This window comes from Geotrypetes seraphini, chromosome 2 (assembly GCF_902459505.1).
Source record: "Geotrypetes seraphini chromosome 2, aGeoSer1.1, whole genome shotgun sequence".
Taxonomy (NCBI): domain Eukaryota; kingdom Metazoa; phylum Chordata; class Amphibia; order Gymnophiona; family Dermophiidae; genus Geotrypetes; species Geotrypetes seraphini.
The window spans coordinates 338,233,664-338,257,527 of record NC_047085.1 but is presented as its reverse complement, the minus strand read 5'-3'; the positions used below and the strand labels follow the sequence as shown (position 1 = coordinate 338,257,527).

Sequence of the window (23,864 nt, the reverse complement as noted above, 5' to 3'; positions counted from 1 at the left end):
CCCAACAGTCGCTTCTTCAGGTGATTGACGAGCCCAGTCGATCTGGAAATTTGGTGTCTGGAATTGCATCGCTGTCCAATTTGCATGCGTGTTACCTCGGTTGCATGCACGGATTCGAAGCAGATCGCAGGAGAGGTAAGTGAATCAGGCCGGATGGAAATTTGATAGTAAAGGGGTCGCAAACCGATCGGTACACGATCGGTTTGCTTTGTGAATCTAGCCCAAGGTCCAATGCACTTTTCCCAAGCTAGTTGCCATTCCATGCAGGTTTGGCTCATCCATCCCTTTACTGATTCAGACTTCTCACTCTCCTCTACAGGTGATGCTTTCTTTTGTTTTTAGATTTAACTCATCTCCAATTTATGACTTCCAGTTAACCACAGGCTTGGATCATTTCCTTGCTCTGCTCTCCCTAGCTCCAGGCACATTCCTGTTTTCTGGGACTGGTTCCTCATCCCCTTTTGTACTGCAGCACTTACCCTGGCACTCATAGATTCCAGACCAATAGCAACCTTTCTGCTTGCAGTGTCCACATCAGATTCTTCGTTACACACTTACCCTGAGCTTTTGGAAGCCCAACACGGTTCATAGTTTGAAACAAAGATTATATTCTGAGTGGGACAACATGTTCTAGCAGAACAGGGCATAGGGGCATGCATTCATACTAAGCCAATGTGTTCTGGGCTGCCTGTAGGATATTGCTTTGGTAGCTAAGGAACAAGCATCCAGGTCAAAGAGCCAAGTTCAGACCTGGGAGGTGTGATGGCAGAGTATTACCAAAAGTAAAGAGGGGAGCAAGGATTCAGCAGTTAAGCAAGAAGAAAATCAGAGAGCCAAACCAAGAAACACACAATTAGTGAGACAGCATATCCCTTTTCCTCATCCCAAACACTGCCAATGGTCTCCTGCCACCTCTTCCTGCTGCTATGCTACTTCCTTAGGCGCACATAGCCTAGTGCCCCCACCATCTCTACCTCCTGTGGGATGTAATGGGGGAATAATATTTTGAATTTTTGTAAGGAGTGGGAACAGTGCTCTCTTCATGCTCCTTCAGTTCAGTCCCTGACCATAAGCCCTCTCAATATCAGAGCTGCCTAGAGAAAGTATGTTTTTAAAAAGAGAAATTTTCAGTTCATTGTATTTCCTGTTTCCACAACCTCCTCCCCTTTCCCCATCCTTCTACTGAAATTCCATATTGACCCCAGATACCAGCAGCTACCTAAAACTTACCAAGTCCAATTAGTACTATTATATCTCTCACCCTTTGATTCTTGGGCTCGCTCAGTTATGGTGATCAACTGATAGATTTGAAACGTGAGCACAAAAATTTAAAATTATCTTTTTGTTGCTTGTTCTTATTTTTTTTTTCTTCCTAATCTTACCCCTCCTGCCACTTCCATCCCTTTCTTTACCTCTTAGTGCTTCTTCCCTGCAACCTGATCTCTCTTCTCAGAACATTTTCTCAGCCAATCTCCCCTATCAGCTCCCTCCTCTTTGAATCCCACACAGTTCCTCTTTCAGTTCTCATCTCTGTTTCTCTTTCTTCATCCCATCCCTCATCCACTTCTTTGTATCAGAGCCCATGCCCCCTCTACAAGCTTACATTCACTTCAGCTCTGTTCTTCCTTTCACAGTCCATATCTCTTCCTTCAGTATTTTTTTTCCTCTCATAACCTATCAGTGCCTGTGTCTACTCTTTCCTTTCCATGCTTCTCTATCACTTCCTCATTCTTTTCCCATTGCCTTCCTTAGCACTTCTCTCCTCTATGGTAGACCAAAGGCAGGAAGCCTTTCTGACCTACATTACTGTTTTCCTCTACTCCCTGCTATTAGCCCATTGTTTAGACATTCCTTGACTAACCAATAGGTTGAAGAGGGAGGCAGAACCAGTAGCTTAGGAGGCATCAACCTTCTGTCCTGCTTTCCCCTGCAGCCTACTGACTGGCTAAGGATTGTCTGACCAATGGTGTCTCCTAAGCTACTTGTCCTGCCTTCTTTGCAGCTTATTGGCTGGATCAGGAATGTCTGACCAATAGGCTGCAGGGAGAGGCAGGAGCAGTAGCTGCAGGGACACAGCCTTACTCCCTGCAGCTACACAGCCTTACTCCCTGTAGCTCTCCATCAGGAAGATTTCAACTCTGGTGACTGAGCAGTGGTGAAAAAAATATTGGAGTGTTCTAGCACCCACAATACCCACAAATATGGTGCCTACACTAATCTCAAGCTTTTAGAGAACGACAAGGAGAAAATGTTTGTCCCTGTCCCCATCCCTACCCCATTCCTGCGGACTCTGTCCCCATTCTTGCCCCGTGGTTAATCCCCATGTCATTCTCTAATTAAAAGCTCACTCTACTAAGACTCGCGGGCGGAATCGCAGGTGAAGCGTCATGGATTTGATATACTGTACCTCCTTTCTGTGAGTACAACCAAAGCAGTTTACATATTCTATATTCAGGTACTTTTTCTGTCCCTAATGTGCTCACAATCTAAGTTCTATAATCTGAACCTGGAACAATATGGTTTTGTTTGAGGACATTTGTAGATCAGGCAGTTGGATTTTGCTGCATGCCTTTTCTGAGAATTACAGAATGGAAGTTTTAGCCAGAGCAGATGCTTCTTTTGAGGCTTCTTTACTATTGGCAGGAATATTCATTCCACCTCCTCTCATCATGAAGACTGCTTTGTTACATCCCACAAGTGCTGGACTAATCTGTGGAATGATAAGGAAGGCAAAATTATGCCTTACCTGATACTTTTCTTTCCTTTTAGTCTTGACAGAACAGTCTAGAAACCTGCTCTTTTCTCAGTATGCATTATTGTAGTATATATTTCTTCTACGACTTTTCTGTTTAGATTGTCACATTGCTCAGCCAGTTTGCTTGTGGGGGTTTTCTGTTGTGTATTGAGATTCTTTGTTAGATTATAAGGAGGAAGAAGTTTGTCCTCAGCTTGACTTACTGCTTTGTTATTAAGACTTAGAGCAGCTTCATATCATTACAAAGAACAGAGTTCATAAGAACATAAGAATAACCTTACTGGGTCAGACCAAGGGTTCATCTAGCCCAGTAGCCCATCTTCATGGTGGCCAAATCCAGGTTACTAGTATCTGGCAAAAATGCAAATAGTAGCAACATCCCATGCTACCGATCCAGGGCAAGCAGTGACTTCCCCCATGTCTGTCTCAATAACAGACTATGAACTTTTCCTCCAGGAAATTTTCCAAACCTTTCTTTACACCAACTACGTTAACCACTCTTACCACAATCTCTGGCAATGCGTTCCAGAACTTAACTATTCACTAAGTGAAAAAATATTTCCTCCTATTGGTTTTAAAAGTATCTCCCTGTAACTTCAATTCTCCCCTAGTCTTTGCAATTTTTGATGGAGTAAAAAAATTGATCCACTTATACCCATTCTACAATGTAGATCTATCTCCACCTGTTGTAAGAAGGGCATAACTCACAAGTTCTGAACTAATAGAAAGAAAATGTTTTCTTCTTTTTCTATGAAAAATATCAGTTCCTATATTTTAGTGAAGCCAGCCATACTGAATGTTTGTAATATTGTCCCATCCATTTTTCCTCCAGCAAGTCTTGAGCCTCTCTTTGTGTGGTTTATTTTGCAGATTGTGTATTATTTTACTGGCCCTTTCCTAAATTGACTCCATTTTCTCAATATTGTTAAATTGTGTGCTCTCCAATACTCAAGTAGAGTCTCTCTAATTGATATCCACCTGCAACTTTGTAACTTTTACTTATTGCTGTGATGTAACTATTTCCGTGTTGCTATATGGACCTCTTAGTTCATAAATCACTTTGAACCTGTACTGGATAAGTGCGATTCAGATTAGAATATTGCTTTTTTCCATACTGTCAATATTGTGGCCACCGGGCCCTGGTTAGGCTGATAGCACCCCTAGTGGACCACAGGTTTACTACACTGGGCATGCTGCTCAATAGGGAGTCCAGCCCTACAGGCAAAGTATCAAGTAATAGAATCAAAAAGAATCAGGAAACCAGTCTCACACCCAATGCTGTTTTTCCAAATTTGCAGGATTCTAGTTCAGGTTTCTTTATTTCATACCAGTTCAACAGAATGACAAAACACAAAACTTGTAGAAAAAAATCCAGATTAAAGTTTTCAGCAGTTCAGGATTTACAAAAAGTCACTGTGCCCTAACAGTTTCAGCACAGCCTACAGCAACTAGGCCTCACCTGGGCCTAGGCCTTACTCTGGCCCTCAAATCAGGCCTGCTCAGAGAGGAGCACAAGTCCAGCTACCTTAGCATGGCTTTCTGAAATACAATTACAAAAAAAAATGTTCAGGAAGCCCTCAGCTCTTGTCCTGAGCTGAGGCAGGAAAATTGTTAAGTTTGTCTTCACAGCTTACAAAGCATTCATATAATCCCGCCCAAGGTCTTGACAAACTTCTCCCCACACAAACAATTCTCAGTTCCTTCTGAATCCCTTCATTCAAAATTGTAATTCCACCCAGCAAAACATTTGCAAACAAAACTGTGAGAGCTCCAGCCACAGAAACTTAGGTAGCACAAAAAGGTGCCCTGCCTCTACCCTGCATGAGGCTACAGCAGTGCTGAAGGTTCATGCAGCAAACAAGGAAAAAAAAAACCTCTTTCAAACTTAGTCACTGGCTGTAACTCAAGCTCTGGTAATTCAACACATTGTCCATACAAAAGCCCCAAACAGCATTCACAAACAAAACTGTTCAGAGCAGTGGCTTGTCTTGAAAACTTAGAAAAAGAAAACCCACAGTCAGTAGGCCTTACAGGCAACACCTACTTCCATTGTTTCTGCTTTAGGAAATTCTTCCTCCAAAAATTTGTTCCTCCTGAGGTAGAGCTTCAGCTTCCACGCTTGGAGCTATCTCATCTACATCCAAGAGTTCCAGATTATTAGGTTGATCTGGTTTGGTTGGCAGAGCAGTAGAGAGAGAACCTGCCCTTCTCCTTGTCCTCTCTAACTGTGGCTGGCTTTTCAGTGTGTGAGCCACGCCCTGCTCGATTTGTGCCTGCACTACTCTGAGGCTCTCCTTAGCTCCCCCTGTGGATGTCCGGGAAAGTGCAAGGCTTTCTCACAGAGGCATTTTGCCTGAACCTTATGTTAATAGGTTTGGAGACAAACCTTCCAGAGTCTCCATTTCCTCTACCTCTGAGCTATCAGAGAACTCATTTTCTGCAAGGTTCTCCTTAGCATAATTGGGTAATCTAGGCTTCTGTACTTTTCTGGGCTTGAGAATAATATTTCTGGCCTTAGTTCTGACTTTCCCGGGCTTTTAAATGGGAACATGTCAAGCAGAGTCTGACTGGTCACAATATGCAAGCAATTACCTTATTTTTCGCTCCATACGATGCACCCTAGATCTAGAGGAGGCAAAACCAAGAAAATATATTCTGAACCAAATTGTGCCTCTGAACCCAGCCCCCTAGAAAAATAGACAAATATACTGCAGCAGACAGATTTTGATCACTAAATTGAAATCCTATCTTTGTCATCTGGTGATTTCTGGTTGCAGTAGTTCCTTCCTTCCCCCTCACTGCCTTCCAGCCTTTGTCCTTCCTCCCTCCCGTGCTGATTCCTCCTCCCTGGTCCACCGCTCGCCCACTGCTGCTGCAACTCCACAAAGGGAAGGGCCGGTGGCGTGCAATCAGGCCCACAAGTCTTCCCCCGTCATCAATTCTGACATTGGAGATAAGGTCCGGGCCAGCGATTGGCTGAGCCAGACCTTCATCAGGGAAAGACTTATGGGCCCGATTGCATGTTGCCGGCCCTTCCTTTCCTGCGGTGGTGAGTGAGTAAGAGGACGGTGAGCAGCAGCAGGGGGAAGGGGGCACGTGCAGCAGCAGAGCACCGGGGGGGGGGGGGGGAGGGCCACGAGCAGCAGCAGAAAGCTGAGGGGCGAAGGTGTATTCATTCCATAAGATGCACCCACCTTTCTACCACCTTTTTTTTTAGGGGGGGGAGTGCATCTTGTGGAGCAAAAAATACGGTATATTGATAGCTTCCCTCAGTTGCTTTATCACATTGAGCAGTCACGTTGAAGTCATCAGAGATGACTACACCTCGATCAGAGTGTACTCTTTTTTTGCCAGGAGATGACTCTGGGAAAAGAAAACCCTGCAGCTTGGTTGTCAGCCCTGAAAACTCACTCATCACTAATAGTAGACAAATAAGTTCTTCCAAACCTTGCTATTGACCTTAATTAAATATGGCAATATAGTCACTGAGATATATACAATCAGTGTTTACTGCTTGCATTTAGTTTAAGCATATTTGAAGTTTATTCATTGCTTTCCCTCCCAAGTACAGATATTGGTGATGTCAAAAGATTGGCCTTATATTTGGAAAGAGAGAATTGGGGGCCATGTATAAGAAAATGAACTTGATAATTCATTTCATGATTTGTCCATTAGGTAGAAAAGAAATGAGGAAGGGATTTTTCCTTTTTCATGACATATACTTTTGATCTGTGATTTTTAAAAAAATATATCTATAACTATGGGTTCCTTTTACTAAGCGCGTTAGGGCTTTAACGCATGGAATAGTGCGTGCTACATTGCTGCACGCGCTAGACCTTAATGCCAGCATTGAGCTGGCGTTAGTTCTAGAAGCACAGCGTGTGGTAATTTCGTGCGTGCGCTAAAAAAGCTAGCGCACCTTAGTAAAATGAGCCCTATATCTATCTATGACTATTTTTATTCAGAAGTCAACTAATATTTTTCTGCTGGAACCTTTTTCAAGTCTCAAAGAAAAATACCAAGCATGGGCTGTATGGTTTCCTTATTTGCTTTACTTTCTATTTACTACTTTAGTTTTGTTGGTTTTTTTTTAATGCTACACAGTAGAAAAAATGAGCAGGTTTCTACTATGGGTAAATATTCACTAAAACTAGGTTGCTGATTGATTTTGGAAATAATCCAGTTTTTAATAGTACTCACAAAATAGTTGAGACTGAGGAAGATCTGTGCTTCAGTAACAGGAGTACTTCTTTGCCATCCGTATAAATATTTGATTACATAGTTCTGACCTAGTTTTGGAATCCTGAATCTCATACTTTTGCAACCAGGAACAGAAAAAAAAAATGTTATTGCTTAGAGCAACTGCTATTCAAAATTGCAAAAGAGAGCTTGGAATGACAGTGACCTGCGGAATTCACTCTGAAGAAAGAAAGGTGTGTAGTAGAATGCCTCAGGGATCCATCTTGAGACTGATTCTGCTTAATATCTTTGTGAGTGATATTGCTAAAGGGTTATAAGGAAAAGTATGCCTTTTTGTGAATGACATGAAGATTAGCAACAGAATTGACACCCTGGAGGGAGAGGAAAGCATAAAAAGTGATCTACAAAAATAAAAGCTTGAGATACTTGGCAATCAAGCATTAATTTGAAGGCATGTAGAGTGGTGCATTTGAGGTGCAGAAATCTAAAGGAACTGTGTGCAATAGAAGGCAAGAGGCTGATATGCACAGTTCGTGAAAGAGACTTTAGATCAGGGGTGCCCACACTTTTTTGGCTTGCGAGTTACACAAGTCAAAATGATCTACCAACAATAAAATTTTTTAAAAACACAAAGCACACTGTACACAGAGAAAATGTTAATTATCATTTGTATTTGGTTTTTTTTTCAGAGGTCAAGGCAGATGACCTCAGTAACAACTATACAAAAATAGACAAATGTACCCCCTCCCCTTTTCCTAAACTGCGATAGCGTTTTTTAGCGCTGGGAGCTGCGCTGAATTCCCCTCGCAGTTCATGGCGCTGATAGACTCCCTGCGCTAAAAACCACTATTGCAGTTTAGTAAAAGGGGGCCTTAGTGCAAAATATAGACAGCAGATATACAATCTCAAAATGACACATTTTGATCACTAAATTGAAAATAAAATCATTTTTCCTACCTTTTTGTCTAGTGATTTCATGAGTCTCTGGTTGCACTTCCTTCTTCTGTAAATCCAATATTTTTCTTTCTGCCTTTCTTTCTTTCTGCCCCCTCCCCTTTTCTTTCTTTCTCTCTCCCCCTGCCCCCCTCTTTATTTCTGTCTGTCTTTCTTTCTCTCTCCCCCTGCCTGCCTGTCTTTCTTTCTCTCTCCCCTGCCCCCCAAGCCATTGCGCCGATTTCTCCACTTCTCCGATTATATCTCTCTCTCTGCCCCTCCCCCAACCCACCACGCTGATTTCTTCCTGCTTCTTCCATCCAGGCCTAGCGCGTACAAGTGCTGGACCCACAAGACTTCACCTTCGACGTCAATTCTGACGTCGGAGAGGAAGTTCCAGGCCAACCAGGCAGCGATTGGCTGGCCAAGAACTTCCTCTCCAATGTCAGAATTGACGTCGGAGGTGAAGGCTTGTGGGTCCGTCACTTGTAAGCGCCAGGCCTGGCTCAGGTAAGCAGGGAGAAGAAGATCGCAAAGGCAACGCGATCAACCATTTGGGCACCCCTGCTTTAGATTGATGATGTCTGAGAATCTCAAAGTGACAAAACAATGGGACAAGATGATGGCCAAGGCCAGAAGAATGCTTGGCTGCATAGAGAAGGGCATAAGGGAATGATAATGCTCATGTACAAGCCAACAATGCCCCCCCCCCCTTCCTGGGACTGCTGCTTGTACTAGTTCTGACGATTAAGTTTGCAAACTCAACCTAGAAAAATTGCTACATACCTCATTGCTGAATATCACTGTAGTCACCTTCGAAGTACTCCCCTTGGGAAACTATGCACTGATGCCAGCACCTAGTCCACCCTTGAAAGCAATTTTGGAACTCTTTTTCTTGATGTCCTGAATGTCATCAAAATGTCTTCCTTTCAATATTTCCTTTATCTTAAGAGGGCCAGATCAAGTGAGTAGGGAAGGTGTTCCAATACAGTTATTTGTTTTCTGGCTAAAACTCCATCTCAGACAGGACCGTGTGAAATGGTGAATTGTCATGGTGCAAGAGCCATGAGTTGTTGGCAAAAAGTCCAGGTCATTTTCTTCTAACTTTTTCACACAGCCTTTTCAGCAATTCCAAATAGTAAACTTGGTTAACTGTTTGTCCAGTTGGTATAAATTCATAATGAACAATCCCTCTGATATCAAAAAAGGTTAGCAACATTGTTTTGACTCTTGATTTGGACTGGCAGAACTTTTTTGGCTGTGGAGAATTGGCTGACTTCCATTGTGCACTTTGACGCTTTGTTTCAAGGTCATATTGGTACAACCATGTTTCATCACCAGTGATAGCATGGCCTAAAAACATCATCTTGCCTCTCCTCTCCTTTGCTTTTGTTCATCGGTGAGCTCCTTTTAAACTATTTTTGCACACACCTTTCTCATGCCAAGATTTGTAAGATTTTCCTGTTTCTATATCGATGTTTACTTGGTTTGCTATGCTTCTTGCAGTCAGCCAACAATTTTGACACACAATTCAATACATTTTTGCAATGTTTTCATCAGCTCTGCTTGTTATTGGCTGCCTTGACCTTTTTTCATCAGTGACACTTTATCTCCCCTCAGAAAAATGTTTAATCCATTTGTACACTGCCGTTTTTTTATGGCATTATAGTATACCCATAAAGTTGGACTAACATGTCCCTGATTTCACTTCCACTCTTGCCAAGTTCGTTGCTCTAATTTAAGCTCCGACATTCTTGTGACGGCACACAAAAAATAATGAATGCTACTCAGCAAGACACCGCCAAATGGTGACACGAACACAGCTGATATACCAAGGTTATGAAACCTTACTGAGTTGTTGTACAGTGTTGCCAACGTAAGGGTCCAGAGGCAAGTTCACAAACTTGTCAGACCTCGTACATTAAATATCTTGCAAAGGACATAAACAGACTAAGCTAGCCTGAGGAAAACAGCCAAAATGCTATGTGGTCTGCATCAGAAGATCACTGTATGGCAAGAGGATCGATTCAAAGTATAGAGCATGTTCACTCAAAACAAAACTTGTAGCGTTCACAGTTTAAAAAAAAAATAGCATATGGGGGGGGGGGGGGTAACCTGCATAAAAACAGCAGTTAAAATCTTAAAAACAAAACCAAACAAGAAAAAAAACAAAACAAAAAGAAGGGTTTGGAACCTGCATGGAGTGACAGATACAATCCTAGCCACATTTCTGTTCAGACTTGGAAGAGCCATGCTGGCTTTTATCATCCATCAATGGCTATAGAAAGTATGATATTTTTCACAGATGTTTTTCTGGCTTTTGTAGAACCTTGGGGCTGCTGGAATCTTCCATGTCACCTCTGATTTAAACTTCAGAGTTGGGATATTTTTCTGTTGTTCTAAGCTGTCTTAAGCTCCACTATCTTGAAATTACTTGTGTGACAAATAGTTTCCTATTTTTTGAAAACCATAGATTTATAACTATTGGAGATGTAAGACTGATGGTTCTTTGACAAACCAGCCCAGAGAAATCACTGCTTAAATGATCTTGACAGGATCAGAAGACAAGAAGTCAAATCAGGAGTCTTGAAACAAACAGCAGGAGCTATGGATTTGTCTTTTCTTTTTGTTTGGAATCTGCAGATGCTGGTGATACTTTTCAAAATGATTTCTATGGGTTTATTGAGTGGGGAGGGGGGGGGTCATGAGTGTTCTTAGATGTTAGGTGCTCTGTTTATAGTTTATGTGTGATCCATGCACAATTTAGACAGACATTTAGATTTAGGCATAGTTTTCATCTGTGGAATCCCTTTCTTTAAAAAAAAAAAAAAAAAATTGCCTTCATCTTTTTTGAAGAAAACTACCCACTTTACGTGGTAGAGGTGCACACAGAGATTTCATTTTGTTAGTTGCATGCCTACTTCTTCCTAATTTTTCCTGCATCCTTTTGTATTTGCAAAGTATTTGGAGGAAAAGCCCCATGTGGCACTGCTGTCATCAATAAAATTGTTTATAAACTAAAGGATATCAACTTGGATCAGAAAGTTCATTCTACAACTCATATAGCAGGACATACATTAGATTTAATTTTGTCACATTATTTATTCAATTTATTTAATCTAATCTTTGGTTTATATACCAGATCATCTCCCAGTGGAGCTCGACTCGGTTCACTTGTAATTAAGACTAGAGTACATAGCAGAAAACATAGGCGAAGGAAGAACTAATTAAAAACTAAAGTACATAAGAAAAATAACTATAATAATATCATTTTGTTGAGACTTTAGTTAAACCATTTAAAAATTGCGAGAACAACAAAGTTTTCAGGAATTTATGAAATAATTGCAGCTGGCATAAAAGCCTAATGGAGTCAGGAAATTCATTCCAGATCTCTACAGACTTGAAAACAAAAGATCGACTGAGCTTCCCAGCAGATTTAATTCCCTTAAAGGAATGGAAGGCCAACTTATATCTTTGTGTGTTTCTCAAATGGAAAATCTAACGGTTTTCCAACATAAGGGGACAAAAGGATCAAATATTCCATAGAGAAGCTTGAAGATTACGCATGCACATTTAAACTGGATCCTAAAGCAAACTGGGAGCCAGTGAAGCTTTATCAATAAAGGGGAAACATGATTATACTTTTGTTTCCCCAAAATGAGCTTACTGCAGTATTCTGTATTAACTGAAGTCATTTAGTCTGCTCTGCTTAATGCCCAGATACAAGTTACAATAATCTATCTGAGAAAGCACAGTGGATTGTACCAACACTGAGAAATGTTCTTGATGAAATAGTGATCTGACCTTCCTCAACATGCGCAGACTAAAAAAACACTTTTTTGTCAAGCAATTTATTTGTTCATGAAATGTAAGTGATGAGTCCAAGATGACAACCAGGACTCTAGATGAAAAATCTATATGTAGTGAGATACCTGTTTTCAATGTGACAGAAGAAGGAAGGTTTTCTAATCTTGGCCCAATCCAAAGCAATTTGGTTTTGGCAGCATTCAGTTTCATTTGAATAGACAAAGCCTACAGTTGAAGTTTAGAAATACAGCGGTCTATACTAGGGACCAGGTCAAGATCAGGATCAACTTCTAATAAAATGAAAATATCATTTGCATAGGTAAATATAGTATCTGCTGATGAAAGGCAAAAATTTTTCAGAGAAGTCATATATACATTAAACAAGATTGGTGACAGTGGAGAGCTGGATTTCCAAGAGGAGGAAGTCTCATCCTCCAAATATACCTCATAAGATTGCAATGAGAGGAATTTACCAAACCAATACAGTACAACTTGGTTTAAACCAATATCTTATAACATACGAATCAGGATGTCGTGATGAACGACATCAAACACAGCTGACAGATCAAATTGCAACAATACCGCACATTTATTTTGTATCTGTAAATTTTGAATCTTTGAAATTACTAAAGTTTGGACTCTAAACCCATGTTGAAATGATAACAAAATAGAAAATTTCTTCAAGTAGTTGGGAAGTTGGCTAGAAATAATTGACTCCATAATTTTTGTCAAAAGGGATAATATTTGCGATCGGATGATAATGAGAGGGAACTGTAGGGTCCAGATCGGCGCTTTTCAATAAAGGTGTCAAAGTTATGTTCCCCATACTCAACAAAAAGTAACCATTTTCAAGAAAATGATTTAATAGTGAAGTCAGCCATATGATAGCTTGTAAAGGAATATCTCCAAAAAGATAAGAAGGAAATGGGTCTAATTTATAACTGCATTTTTTCAACTTTTCACATAATTTTGAAACGTAAGTTTCTGAGACTGCATCAGAGGTGTTCCTAAAACTATCCACTGGAATTACTGTCGGTCTATTGGGGCTTAAAAGGAAGTCGTCAGGGTTTACAACCAGAAATGTATCTCTAATGAGTGTAATTTTACTATTAAAAAATTTTGCTAACTCCTCCTTTTGAAATTGTGCTCACTAAGGTTAATGAACGTCAGAGCTTAAAAAGGGTATTACTTTGATTATCTGAACTAGCTATATAGTAATTTTTTCTTGCAATTCTAATTTCTAAATTATATTTCTTGATGTTAACTCTCCAAATCTTCTTGACAGATTCTGAATTAGTTTTTTTCCACTTCTGTTCCAATCTTCTACACTCCTGGTTTGTTTTTTCCTTATCAAAAGTTTTTAAACCCGAGGCACTTAACATTCTAATACATTCATTAATCATTTCTAGGCTTGACTATTGTAACACCCTATTTCAGGGCATAACTCAAAAAGAAATAAGAAGATTACAGATAATACAAAACACAGCAATAATAATTATCACTAATTCAAAAAAATATGATCATGTTACACCACTTCTACAAGCAGCTCATTGGTTACCAATCACACATAGAATAACCTTTAAAATTTTACTGTTAACTTTTAAAATTCAACAAACTCATGCTCCGATTTTTCTACATCGTCTCTTGATACCGTATTCTCCCATCCAGGGCACTTAGATCAATACAACATCTATTTATCCCTTCATTAAAAATAATAGGGACCAGGAGATCTACTATTTTCTTGGTTATAGCACCCCAGCTTTGGAACAACTTACCAATATATATTCATAATGAATCTTCTTTAGAAAAATTCAAGCGTTCCTTAAAAAGTTTCTTGTTCAAGGACGCATTTGAAAAACAGACAACATAATTTACAAATCAGTAAATTTCTTAGATCTTAATCAGATTTATGCGTAGACTATAAATTTATCTTTTTTGTTTGTGTGTGTTACGCTCCACATGTGTTCCCCCTAAATGTTTCCTTTCTTTTTTTAAAGATTGTTGTTCATCCCCTTCACCTTCCGTACCAGTCATGCATTAGAATATATAGAATTTGGGGAGTGGCTTAAGGAAGATGGCCGCGGGTAGCTGGAGTTAGACGCCACGGATGTTCCCGGGCTGCTCTTACCTTTGAAATGGTGAAAAGAAAATCTAAACTTCGGGTTTTTCCCGATGAATCTTTGCCAGCAGCTTCGGGCCCGATGGACGCTTTTCTTCAGCGAGGGACGCTAACACAGCCGGAGGATTTCTCGGCTGGGAGAGACACGCTGGCTGAAGCGTTACAGCTCTCCCTTGAGGCAACATCACTAACCCCGGAAGAGCGGAGTCCTCCGAGTCGCCCGGGGGCGTTTGATCAGTCGATGGAAGAGCAAAGTCCTCCGAGTTGTTCGGGGGCGTTTGACCAGTCGACAATGGAGGAAATGTCCCGGGGTGTTCACTCTCCAGACCTGCTGAGATCGGGAGTCGGCCCAGCAGGAGGAGTGGTGAAGCCAAATCGACTATCAGAGCATTCGGAGGAGTTGGAACAGAAATTGCCTCAGGATTTCCTGACACTGACTTCATCACCTGCTGAAGTTCCAGGTACTTTTTCATCAGAGAATCTGGGTGTTGAACTGATACCAATGCAGAGACCCAAGATTTTCAACATGGAGACAATTTGGGAAGCAATATCTAGTTTGCAAATCTCTTTGGGAACCCAAATGCAGCAACTTACCACACGCTATACCTCTGTTGTGTCTGAAAATTTGGAAATGAAAAATAGGATATCCAGCGTTGAAAATAAAGTGGATGGACATGAAACTAGAATAAAAACAGTGGAGTCCCAGGCTTTGGTCTGGGTAAGAGATAGTGGAAACCTTAATTTTAAGGTGGAAATGTTGGAAAATATGACTAGAAGAAGTAATCTTCGGATTATTAACTTTCCAAAATTACCACTTATCTCAGCGCAGGATACATTTAAAAAGTATTTGAAAGAAGTTTTGAAAGTTCCCGAAACCTCCTATCCGCCTCTCACTAAAATATATTATTTACCTACCAGAGTATCTGTTCAAAAACCAAACCAGCAGAATTTGGATGCTGATAGTTTGGATTTGACAAATTTTCTTGAGAGGTCAGGTGAAGAGATACCGGCAACTGCTACGCTACTTGTACAATTTGCTATTGATGCTGACAGGGAATGGATGCTTAAAATGTTTTTTAAGTTTAAAGATGTACCATTCATGACTAAAATACTAAGAATGTATCCAGACGTGTCACGAATGACCCAAAAGAGAAGAAAACAATTTCTCATTTTGAGACCAAGGGTTCTGCAGTTAGGTGCGACGTTTGTACTCAGATTCCCCTGTAAATGTGTAATGACCTATCAAGGGAATAGATTTATTTTCTTTGAACCTCAGCAGCTGACAAAATTTATTTCTGCTAAAGAGCAAATTTAAATTCTTGAGAGAATTTCAGTCTCAACCTAGCTCAACCTAGCTCAAGTATAAAGTTTTTGTTCTTTCTCGCTACCATCTTTTATTTTCTTTGTATTATTTGATAAAGATTTCAGCCATTGTAAAGCTTACTCCCCTCTTGATTGAGGTCTAATGATACAAATCTGTAAAATTTATATTTGGGTCTAATGTTTTTGATGTATGAGAAGGAAATTTTTGCTTTGTTTTTGTATTTCTAATGTATATTTTCTTTATTGATTATGGTCTCATTTTAAAGTTTGAACTGGAGTTGTATTACTTTCTTTGTTTTGACTAATATTATGTCAATACTATAAAATGAAAATAAAGAATTATAAAAAAAAGAATATATAGAATTTGTATGTAATTATATAAAAGAGTTTTGTTTTGCCCCCCATTTTTAAAAAATGTTATACGAATTGAAGCATTTGATATTGTGTACATAACAAAATTTAATAAAAATTGAGCTTGATTAGAAAGGGTACTTCCGTGCATAGCTCACTGATTTGGTTGCTGAAGGGGAGAGAGCTTGAAGGGTACTTTCTGATAATCCCTTCCAGTCTTTCCATAGATTTTCTGACAGCTTATCAGAAGATAGTACAAAAGGTAGTACTTTTTAGTAGATTGGACCAGAAAAACTCTGAGCTGATCTTTTTCCTAATAGTTATAGTTCGTTTCTGCTGTACATAAGTATTAATAGGGGACATAAAAATTGGGAGACAAAATTTCCCAATAAAATGATCCAACCAAGGAACTCTCCAGTGAACCTCATCTAACCTAGTTTGTTGGTGAGTATAATCCGTAAAACTAATAAAAACTAACATATGGCCCTTTTCATGAGTAGTGGCTTTTATAGGTAGAGATAGACTAAGGGCTCCTTATACGAAGGGGCATTAGGGCCTTAACGTGCATAACAGCGCGTGCTAGCTGCTACCGCCTCCTCTTGAACAGGCGGCAGTTTTTCAGTTAGCAAGCGCTAATCTGGTGCTTGCGCTAAAAGCGCTAGCGCACCTTCATAAAAGGAGCCCCAAGTGAATTCAAAAAGGAGATAAAATGTAAAGTGTCTTTGTTTTGAGATGTCATCTAAATGTAAGTTAACATCACCAATTATCAACAGCCTGGAATACTTTACTAGAGCATCAGAAATAGTATGAGAAATAAGTTCTATAGAGTCCTTCCAGGGCACAGGAGGGCAATATAACAAGAGAATTCCTAAAGGATCTTGAGATAGCTCATCGCTAAGTGATACTATCATATATTCCAATTCAGGATAGCTAGCCTTATCAGTCAAAAGGACATTAAAAAATGATCTATAGATCAATCCTAACCCTCCACCCTGCTTATCCCTCCTAGATACTATTAAAACCATACGGGCAAAGCTTATTTTGGGTAAATGAGTCGCTCTGATCCAACCAAGTTTCAGTAATAAACATTAAAGCCAGGGTCAGTATCTAAAAGTAAATCCTTAATAATTTGTTGCTTATTGCACACAGATCTAGCATTACAGTAAAGTTCTGGTACAGGAGTGAGAGGTTCGGTATTCAGATCTGACTGCCTAATACTGGGGTGTCAAACTCAAATCACATAAGGGGCCGAAATCTAAAACGCAGGCTAAGTTGTGGGCCGTATTTTTTTATTAAGATAATTGCCCCCTCCTTTGCTGATGTGCAGTGTGTGCCCCAGCGCCGGTGGCGGCTCCGATGCTCACAGGACTTCTGTGAGCGTCGGATCAATCGCCGGCGCCAAAACCCACACTGCACGCCAGCAAAGGAGGGGGTTAGTCTATAGTAGATGTATAGGGATGCAACCTCTCCAACCCCACGCCGGCTACAAAATAAATAAACAAGACTTTTCCTCTCTTTTAGATCCTAGTTCACGCTTGCTGTCTAACACCAGCTCTGGCAGGATACAGATTTTAAATCTGACATGTTGTAATCACAAAATAGAAAATAAAATTATTTTTTCTACCTATTGTTGTCTGCTCGTTTTGCTTTTGGTCCCAGTTTCTCTTTCTGATTTTGTCTATCTTCTAATTTTCTTTCCAGTGTCTGCTGTCCATTTTTTTTCTCCTCTCTTGCTCCAGTCCCTGTCTCCAACATATTGATTTTCCCTTTCAACTTTTCTCTTTTTTCTTTTCTGCCTCTGTCCACTCAAATCTTGCCCTCTTTCTCATCCCTCTCCTTTTTAAATTTTCAGCTACCTATCAATTTTCCATCTTCTCTTATTCTGTAGCTCTCCCATTTCCCATCTCACTCCTTTCCCAGCCTCCTATTTCCTTCTATTTCTCCTCTTTCCTCTTGGTCCAACATTTTGCTCTGTCTCTTTCCTGTTTTTCTTTTTCCCTTTCCCCTTGATGCTGAACAACTAGGCCAATTCCAGTTGGCCCTGGCACCTAAGGCCCCACCTGTGGGCGGGGCTTGATGCACCTGGGCCAATCAGGCCCTAAGGCACGCCATTATGAGCATGGTGGGCCTGCCAGACGGACTTAGGACCCGTCCGTCCAACTTTTTTAAGGTAATGGGAGGGTGTCAGGGTGAAGTCGCGGGGTTGGTGGGGGGTGATGTGGGGTTGGCGGATGTGGAGGAGGGGTTCGGCAGGCCGATTAGGGGTTTGGGGGCAGTCATGGGAGGGGCTTGGGATCCCTCCTGCCTGTATCTTAGTGGGGGTGGGGGGTAGGGGGGTCACAGGGGCAGGAGGGGTTTGGCTCCCTCCTGCCCGTTTCCGATCGGGGATGGGGTAGGGTAGTCGCTGAGGCAGGAGGGGTTGGGCTCCCTCCTGCCCGATCTGATCGGGGGAGGGGGCGGTAGGGGAGGCGCTGGGGCAGGAGGGGGGAGGGGGTGGATCGCAGCAGGAGAGATGGCTCATCTCTCCTGCCGTGATAGCTATTGCCCCCCCCCGAACCGCGGCACTTAGGGGTGAGGATTGCAGCAGGGGAGAAGCCCTGCTGCGATCCTCACCCTGAAGTGCCACGGTTCGGGGGGGGGGGCAATCGCCATCGTGGCAGGAGAGATGAGCCATCTCTCCTGCCGCGATGGTTGCAGTAGGGGGTAGGCAGGTTGCTGGGGCCGCTGAGTTGATGTGGCAGCTGCGATCAGCTCAGCGGCCCCTCTTTTGGCATTTATACCTGTTTTGACTTGGTCTAAATCAAAACATATAAGTGCTGACTAGGCAACCTGCCTAAACTTTTGGTTATACCTATTGTACGACTAAGTGTAGGTTGTCCTGTTTCCCGCCCACCTCCTGCCCTTTCCCCTCCTCTAAAAACGCCTCTTTTCTCTCTATGTGTTTAGAGGCAGGGGAAAGACCTAAGCTGCTTTTAGATACGTCTAAAACCAGCTTTGGTTATGGGTACTTGGACAATCAGGCTTTTTGATTGTCCAAGTACCCTTTTAGGCCACTTTGTAGACATTTCTTTGTTTTGATTATGAGCCCCTTAGGGACTTTAAGCTTAAGTTATGTTTAATGTTATTTGAAATTAATCTACTTTTATTATTTTTGTAACCTTAGCTTTAAGAAAACTGATAATTACTTTTTGTAATCCCATCTGATTGAGCTTTATTAAGTATACTGTTGTACACCATCAAGCACTAAGGGTTATGATACTATATAAAAGCTTTATTATGATGAATTTTTAATTATTGTTTTTCACTATGCAGACCCTGAAGCTACCATTGTGCATGTATAGATAAATGCACAAATGTGTCCATAAACTAGCTGTGTATAAAACATCAGAGAGAGAGAAGAACCTTCGGCTCAGTTGTGATGTGTGTATACTGTATGTACTTGCCTTGTATATCAAGTTAACATTTAATAAAATGTTTTGCTTGTCTTGCAAAACACTTGCAAACCAAGTTACTTGCAATTCAAGGTTTTGCTGTATTACCATGTAATTTCCTGGAGGGTCACCTAATCTCTGTACTTTTTGAAAGGATTTTGTAGACCTCTAACATATCCTCCCTTAACCGTTTCTTCTCCAAGTTGATGAGCCCAAATCTCTTGAGCCCTTTCCTCATATGAGAGGAGTTCCATCTCCTTAATCATTTTGGTCACCCTTCTTTGAATCTTTGTTACTTCTGTTATATCTCTTTTTTTGAGATATGGAGACCAGGATTACATGTGATACTCAAAGTAAGGATGCATCATGGATCCATACAGAGGCATTATAATATTTTGAGTCTTATTTCTATCCCTTTTCCAATAATTCCTAGCATTTTGTATTCTTTTATGGCTGCAACTGCTCTCTGAGCAGATTTCAATGTATTTCATTGGGTAGCAACTCCTAATGCAGAATCTAACATTAAGTAATATCAAGTAATCAAGAAACCACTTTGCACTTGTCCACATTAAATTTCATCTGCTATTTGGATGCTGAGTCAGTGATGGGAAGAAATAAAATTATATATCTTCAAGCAATTTATTTAGCATTGATGCAATACTTTTTGTTTGTGCAAGGATTTTTATTCTTACCTGTGCTTGCTTTGGTCAGCTTGACAGACTTATTCTTGAATTCACGGGTTGTTTTTTTTTTTTTTTTCCATACACTACTTATATCATTTTAACCATGATTATTACGTGTATGTCTACTGTATGTCTTGTATGTTCTGTAATTACCTTAATATTGGCTCCTTTTATCAAGCTGCACTAGAGGTTTTTAGTGCAGGCTAGTGCTGTAAATGCTCCGACACTCATAGAATTCCTATGAGCGTTGGAGCACTTACCTCACCGCCCCGCACTAAAACCTCTAGCACAGCTTGATAAAAAGCGAGGGGGAGGGAGTGGGGAAGTATGTGTCCATACATCAATCTGGATCATCACTAACATGAAGTGAATCTTTGGGCATATTTTGAAAACGCCAGTAATTTGTGATTTTTGTGGTTAAGGCATATGGATCTTGGTCTGGATAGTGTTAAATAATGTTTTATAGCAGATTTTATTCCATCTTTGGATTCCAAAATTAGCTTTATTCTCTAAATTCTGCTGTCTGTTATCCTACATTTGTTATAAAAATAAAAGACATACAGCAGATAAATGGCAGTGGGTGGTTAAGTTTGATTTAGTTTTTGCTAGTACAGTTCATCTTCTATACTTTGTGACAAATCGTGCCTTTTTCAGTCAGCCAGCCAAAACTTTAAGCCTTACTGTCTACAGGCAAGAAAACAAGCAAGTTGATGTCCATTCAGTTACGATTAATAGCCCCACTGGTAAGTGCATCAGTGAATGGGTGGTGGTGATCTACTGCTCTACTGACACTTGGTCTGAATGGTCTAGTTTTTCAACTTGAATCCTAAAACATATTTTTATAATAGCACACACATAGTCTGTTCTATTCATTTTAGAACTGAGACTGGAGAGAAAGAGAAAAAAATAATCCTGATTCTGATATTTAGTGCACCAGTGAGTGAGTTATCTAGATGACTTTTTTTTCCAAATAGTTATATTCAACTATTCTGTAAAACCTACCTAGGTAAGATTATCCAAATAAAGTTTTCTGGATAACTTAAGACAGGCCTTTCCTTGACCAGAATTAGCTGCCTGACTTTTTGCAGCCAGGATTCCATATCGGCAACACTGAGGCCCAGATTCTTAAAAGCGGCATCTGATCACATGCCAATCATACATTGGCGCAGGTTTCAAAATCATGCCAACGTGAAAGATAGGTGCCAGAAATGTAGGTCAGTGTTTTCTGGGCCTACATTTCCAGTGCCTCTCTTTAGGTGAATCGTTTTCTAGGCACTGGTATGCTCCTCAAATCTTGGTTAAAAATGACATTTGGATGGAGTTTTTAACGAAGCTATGGGCATGCATCTACTGGCACCTAGAAAATCAGTAATGGTTCAAGAATCTGGACCTGAGTAGATAAAGTTTAATCACTGATCCAAGAGCATTTGCTATGCTGTCTTTTTCTGTGGAGATATATATTTTGTGCTGGGCAAAGACTTGTTGAGACAAAACTTAACCACTCAGATGAAGGGAGGGAGGGGAATAGTAACTTTATCCTCCAATGATTTGTCTGTCTGCTTCACTAAACGGGCTGCACATCATTTGAATATTGACCTCCAAATTTTCTATAACTCAAACACAAGTGCTTTTTTCTTCCAGAAGATGAACGTCCTGGACAGACCTATCACAGAGAGAGAAGAAATGCTGTCTCAATGCAACCACAAAGTGGGCAAAGCCTCAGTAAAATCAGTGAAGAGCCTTCAACATCTAGTGAGGAGCGGGCCTCTTTAATCAAGAAGGAGATTCATGGGTCTATATCGCATCTCCCCGAGCCTTCATTACCTTATCGTGGCACTGTTTTTGCTATGGATCCAAGAAATGGTTACATTGATCCTCATTACCGTGAGTATTTGTATGGGTTGGTCATGTGCTTTAGAACAGTGTTTTTCAACCTTTTTTGGGCAAAGGCACACTTGTTTCATGAAAAAAATCATGAGGCACACCACCATTAGAAAATGTTAAAAAATTTAACTCTGTGCCTATATTGACTATATATAAAGTAATTCACTTGAGTGCCACCGCCGCCATCGGGAACAGGCCGGCGCCAAGTTCTCCCTGCTTCTCTTCCCCGCGGGGCCGACCAACTCTTGCCACCCATCGTCAATTCTAACGTCGGAGAGGACGTTCTAGGCCAGCCAGGCAGCGATTGGCTGGCCCAGAACGTCCTCTCCGACGTCAGAATTGACGCGAGTGGTGAGAGTTGGCCGGCCCCACAGGGAAAAGCAGGGAGAACTTGGCGCCGGCCTGTTCCCGATGGCGGCGGTGGCACTCAAGTGGCTAAAGAGCCGCAGTTTGCCGGCCTAGGGACAACACTGGAGGGTGGCCAGCTGTGCACCCCCTTGGGACGTAAACCCGGGGTGGGGCAGACCGCCCCCCCCACCCTGGTATGCCACTATCTGTACCTCACTCCCTCCCTATGACCAAAAATTCTCCTTTCTTCTATTCCCCGTGCACACAACCATCTTTTTCCCTCCCTTCCTCTCTCCAAAGTCCATGCCTTCTGTGTCCAAACACTCATTCCCTCCCCCACCTCAGCATCTCTTTCCCTCCCTTCCTCTCTCCCAAGTCCATTTCTTCTGTGTCCAAAAACACATTCCCTCCCCCACCTCAGCATCTCTTTCCCTCCCTTCCTCTCTCCCAAGTCCATTTCTTCTGTGTCCAAAAACGCATTCCCTCCCCCACCTCAGCATCTCTTTCCCTCCCTTCCTCTCTCCCAAGTCCATGCCTTCTGTGTCCAAAAACCCATTCCCTCCCCCACCTCAGCATCTCTTTCCCTCCCTCTCTCCCAAGTTCATGCCTTGTGTCCAAAACGCACTCCCTCCCCCCTTTTGTGTTCCGTGTTTGCCTCCCAGCCCATCTTTGCAACTTTCTCAGCAAAACGAAGCTCAAGCCGCGAGGCTTGTCTTCTGCTTCCTGCCTGCCCTGCCGCGCACAAATAGCCGAACGGAAGTATTCTCCGACATCAGCGCTGACGTCGGAGGGCAGGCTTTGCTTAAGCCCTCCCTCCGACGTCAGCGCTGACATTGGGGAACGCTTGCGATCGGCTATATGTTAGCTGCAGGACAGGCAGGAACAGAAGACGAGCCTCGCGACTCGAGATGTATTGAACTCCGCGGGTCCCCCGTCCAGCTCTCTCCTGACCACGTGGGGCGGACCGCCCCTCTCCCTAGACTGTGGCCTAGGACCCTGGGGGAGCCCGGGCCCCCTGTCAGCTCCGGGCCCCTGAATGCAGGACTGGTGGTACTGCCCTGATGGCGGCCCTGACCGTACGGCACACCAGGCAACATCTCGCGGCACACTAGTGTGCCGCGGAACAGCGGTTGAAAAACACTGCTTTAGAAAGCAAATTTTCTCAGAGCTGTCTTGTGGGTAATATTTGTCATTCTCAGAAATTGTATTTCCTTGTTGCATTAAAATATTGATACTTTTTGGTGTTTTCCATGGACAGAATTAACAAAAGAAAGCAATTTTCTAAAGCTCAGATTATAACATTTCAAAATTTGGTAGCCTGTTGATAGTAACCTCTTGCTATGAACAAGGGCTTCCAACCTACTCAGCAACTTGGGTATTTGGGTTATCCCCAATGAATATGCATTATGCATGAGATAAATTTACTTATACTGAGTTTCCAGTGCTTGTATATCTATTTCATGAATATTAATTTGGGACATCCTAAAAACCCAACTGGCTACAGTGTCAACTTCTTATGAGCAACGGATGTATAGGAACACATTTATTATTGATATTCACAAAATGAAAAAGAAAAATACTACCTAAAAATAAAATTAACTTGTTGAATTTTTTCTGAGTTCTCATGGTTTTTATGCTATTCTGTTCTATTTCAGTTTTGTTTTTTGTGTTTTAATATTACCAAAAATGTTCTCTTTCAACTTGCCTAGAAACTTAAGATATATAATAAAAACTAAAAAGTATTAAGGGCAATCCTGTAAACTGGTGCCTAGAGGTATGTGTCTTTTATATTTGTCAAAAGGTACCATTAAGTGACGTGACACCTATATGCATCATTATATGCTATTCTGAAAGGTAGCTCCTAAGTTCCATAGCACCTAACTGCAAGGAGGAAGAACATGGATTGGCTTCCCAGGTGTACATATAGAGGCTGATTCTGGAAGCAGTGCCTGCCATATGTCAGTCACCGACAAGCGCCGCTTCCTGAATCATGGCTTGATGGGATCCTAGGCGCTGGAAATGTAGGCCAG

The 23,864-nt window shown here is 41.4% G+C and overlaps 1 protein-coding gene across 3 annotated transcripts in view; it reads left to right on the top strand.

Moving 5' to 3' along the window:
• The window catches only part of GLI3 (GLI family zinc finger 3), a 560,226-nt gene that overhangs the window by 220,591 nt on the left and 315,771 nt on the right, over positions 1-23,864 (top strand). For all 3 annotated transcript variants that reach the window (XM_033930274.1, XM_033930273.1, XM_033930275.1), the window contains one exon: positions 21,244-21,486. In XM_033930274.1, coding sequence (XP_033786165.1) covers positions 21,244-21,486 — 243 coding nt within the window. The remainder of the gene's footprint in view (positions 1-21,243; positions 21,487-23,864) is intronic.